The 4,171-nt window shown below is 44.7% G+C and overlaps 1 protein-coding gene across 1 annotated transcript; it reads left to right on the forward strand.

Annotated features, from left to right (window-relative positions):
• Window positions 1-103: 103 nt before the first annotated feature.
• H257_19208 (hypothetical protein) lies at window positions 104-1,039 on the forward strand (the record flags this gene model as incomplete). The annotated part of the gene is made up of 4 exons (XM_009848358.1): window positions 104-146; window positions 196-422; window positions 485-677; window positions 741-1,039. The coding sequence occupies 4 exons, from the start codon at window positions 104-106 to the stop codon at window positions 1,037-1,039; spliced, it is 762 nt and encodes a 253-aa protein (XP_009846660.1).
• Between the last annotated feature and the right edge of the window lie 3,132 nt (window positions 1,040-4,171).

A 4,171-nucleotide genomic window follows, 5' to 3' on the forward strand; every position in this document is an offset into this window, starting at 1 on the left:
ATGTACGCCTTGCTTTTCGTGTCATGAAAAGCATGGACTCTCCATCCCTGCATGTAACCAGTCATTCCTGCTTTTCGCACGCTTTTGTGCGACCAAGTCAGCCATGTCTGACCATGAGGTCCAACCGCCGGCAGAGATGGTGTTAGGTTGAAGCAACACATACATACATATCATGCGTCACACATAAAACCATAGATGCTGCCACCCCGAAGGCCAAGGCAGGCAAGAGCAAGGAGAAGAAAGCGTCCTCGGAGACCAAACGCTCTGGCCGGTGGTGCGATGAGAGTGTGGCGACACTCTTTCGCCTTCGTTACGACTCGCATTTGGCAAAAATGTTCGAGTCCAAGAACAACGCCGAGAAGAAGACGGCGTACGTGATGTTGGCGGCGGAGCTGAGCGTCGCCATCGAAAGCGATTACACCGTGGCTTAGGTCCAGGACAAGGTACGAAAGTTTGATTTTGTCGTTTGATTGATGTGTTTTAGTTCTCGAAATTGAAGACAACGTGGGCGATGACGAAGCCCTCGAACCCCAGCGATACTGGGAACGCTCCCGTGGCCCCCTTGCCCCCCCATTACGACATTATGTTGGAGTTTTCGGGGTCGAAAAAGGGGTACCAACGGGAATCGCTCATGTCTACCGACGCAATCATTACCGATGCCACAAACTCTTCGGACGGTAGAAATATATCGCAAATATATGTATTTTTACCACACAAGTAAATGTTTATTAATAATTTAGAAGCCCAAGTAAAGCGTGAGCATAGTTCGGACGATGACTACGACAGCGACAAGCCCCCAGAGCGTCGTAAAAAGCGCGAAAAAGTTACGAAAGCCTCTAGTCAAGGCGGGGCGTTGGAAGCCGGCTTTCTCGCCATAAAGGAGGGACTTATTCACTTGGGAACGTCGCTGTCTGCTACGACACCGAGTCCTCCGCCCCCACCTGCTTCCAGCGCAACTCTGGACGATGTATTGTGTGCAATTCAGGGCCAATCTGACACTATGGCGCAACTCCTTGCTCATTTGGTTGCACGCAAGTAACAAACAAATAATGTAACGGTGGTTGCAAAGTATTTTTCTGTTAAAAAAATACTAGCTATTCCACGACGTTTCAACACTGCAGTCTTGCGAATGAGAGGATTTGCTTCAGTTTCACTTGGATCAGCAGCTTGAAAATACAAATTTCTGTCACGCCGGGGGCACGGTTCAGAAAAGAGTCCGTCATTGAAATGAATTAACATGTTATGCAACACAAAACAACATGTAGTTACCGCAACAGTTTGTTCGAGAGATGTTTCATTCATCACTGTTTTCAGAATTCTAAATCGTTCTTTCAAACGGCCAAGAGCACATTCAACAACCATACGAGTACTTGACAATCTAAAATTGAAATGATTTTGAACTTTTGTCAACACTCCACGTTCCTCATGCGGCAAAAATGGCATTAACAGCCAAGGAAGCAACGTGTATCCAGGATCACCAAGCAGAAAACATCCAGTCGGCAAAAGTCGTCGAATCGTCTGACCAACTATAGATACTTTCCAAATATTTTTGTCGGAAAATGAACCGGGACGAATATCCACAGACGTAAATACCATTCGCGAATCAACAATCGCTTGCACATTCAATGAGGGATCACCATTTCGATTGTAAAATCCATCATACTCCAATGGTCGCTGTATATCAATCAGAGTGCCATCAACAGCTCCAACAACACCAGGAATTCTTTGAACTTTATAAAATCCACCTTCGACACGATGCCATGCACGAGAGTCCATAGGGAAATGAATCCACTTGTTTGCATTAGAGGAGACAACATTGGCAAAAGTCGAAACCACAGTCACACACCAAGACCTAGCCATACCAAATGCACCAGCGGTTTCACGGTATCCTCCCTCAGAACCCAAAAAATAGAGAAAGACAGCAACTTTTGTTTCAAACGAGTGGACCGAACGACGTCGGGAGTACTTTTTTCTGGCTTCGGGGTTTCGGCGGCGAAGCCACACAACTATCCTACAGAACGCTCGTTGGTCACAACGAAGGCTGTCAAGAAACCATTGCTCATATCGAGGGTCACCAAGCATGTCATCAAAGTTGACATTCGTAATAGTCAGAATGTTGTACTTCGAAGAGGTCGAGCTGGTAGCTAAAGAAATGCATACAGCACACACAACCGCGGCAACTGCGGCAACAACACCTCTCAAGCTATCCATGGCACTCGCAACCATTCGAAGCAGGAACACCAAAAGCAGGAATGGCTTCCCAGACCAGGTAATTGGGCACTATCCGAATAAAATTTATCCGTACAAAGCAGGAATGGCTGAAAGCAGGAACAATTTGTCACAGACCAGGCCCTTAGTACTAACGTTAGTATATGTTAACGTTTCCACGTACAGTGCATTTATTTGTACCTGTAGTATATATTACGTCTTTGTCGACCAAGTGGCCAAACTCGAGATTTTGCTCCCTCCTAATTGCCCTCCCTCCTTGAACTTTTTTATCTTGGTTTCATTATACATATCCGTATAATTCAAACCATGTGGTATCCAACGTAGTGTTCTTATTGGCTGTCAGGCTTGGTCGTGTATTTTTGATCTCCTGGAAGCCAATGATATTATATAAAAATACAATAAAAATACTGGTTGGTGTCGTCGTCGTCGAGCTCCATACACATACCCGTACTGTAGACCTTTCTATTCAAACGTACTTGCATCATAGCCGAGAGGTCTAGGTACGTAACTACGTAACTGTACCGAAAGTATATTCTGCGTGAGTTCGATCCTCACCACGACCACATTTTTTACCACTTTTGATTTGCAGCCAACTTGAAACTGTCCACGCGACTCGAAGAGTTCTTGCATTGATGTGTACTTCACAACCAAGACAAGGCTACCTTCCTCTATACACACAAATGTTCCTGAATAAGGTATATTGATCGGGGCTCGACCAAGCAAGTCATTTCCCACGCATTTCGAGCATGCACGTTGATACTCGTAGACTGCAGCAAGCTTATGAGGAGCATTAAGTATATCAAAACACTAAAGGATGAGTACTCTCACGCAGCAATAGCATACTATAATACAATGTCATGGCCCTGCTGGTGGTTATGAGTTTCGGGGATCATACATCCTCAACATGACTGCTTACTAGTATATCTATTCATCATGGAGGAGTGTGCATTGTGTTTGCATCAACACCTAAGCTCTATCTGAGATGAAAACAACATTCAACTTGTCGATTATAATGTGATTCGTCTTGTATACTCCTCCTAGATACCGAATGAGGGCGCATGTATTCAAGAAGAGTGTATAAAACCACATGAACACTAGTCTTGACACCACTTGACCCCCCAATATATGACTTCACTCAGTTCCTCGTATGGCCTATTCATGAAAGTTCACTTGACACGCGATACAACCTTCTGAGGATTCTGCAGCGACTGGAATTGTGTAGAAATCATCAATGCGATCTACACCCCGTACATTGCTCTTCACAGGTCGCATTGGCGCCCGTTCTAACGCAATACAAATTCGAATCCCCCATTACTTACATACATATCCTATGATTTTATACGAATGTTGACTACTATACTCTTCTTTCAAATGCTTGAGACTACAACGCAACACTATCATAAGCAGTGAATCATTCCATCACTGTGTATGTAACTGAAACGCTCTACCATCGGCATTATGTCGTCCCCTCGCTGAGGATATGGCTAAACGCACCTGGACCCCCCCTCACTGTTTCCTTCAACACACACTATCCTTAGTTATGTACTAGTACTGTCTTCAGTTATGTACTACCCTTATTGTAGATGTGACTATAACACAACGCTATGTCACCCGCAATGTTCTCCCCTCATGGTGGACGTGGCAAAAGCATAGCAATATGCTATCCCCTCACAGTGAATGACACCCCCTCACTGTAGATATGCCTACAATACCACCCACTATCTTCTGTTATGTGCTATCCCCTCATTCTAGATGACTATAACACAACGCTGTATCATCAGTAATACCCCCCCACTGTGGACATGGCGAAAACAGATCAATATGTTATACCCTCATAGTGAATGACACCCCCTAACTGTGGATGTGCCTGCAACACGACACAATCTGCAGTTATGAACTATTCTCTCACTATAGATGTGACTATAACACAACGCTTTGTCAT

This window comes from Aphanomyces astaci (genome assembly GCF_000520075.1).
Source record: "Aphanomyces astaci strain APO3 unplaced genomic scaffold supercont1.406, whole genome shotgun sequence".
NCBI classification, from domain to species: domain Eukaryota; phylum Oomycota; class Saprolegniomycetes; order Saprolegniales; family Verrucalvaceae; genus Aphanomyces; species Aphanomyces astaci.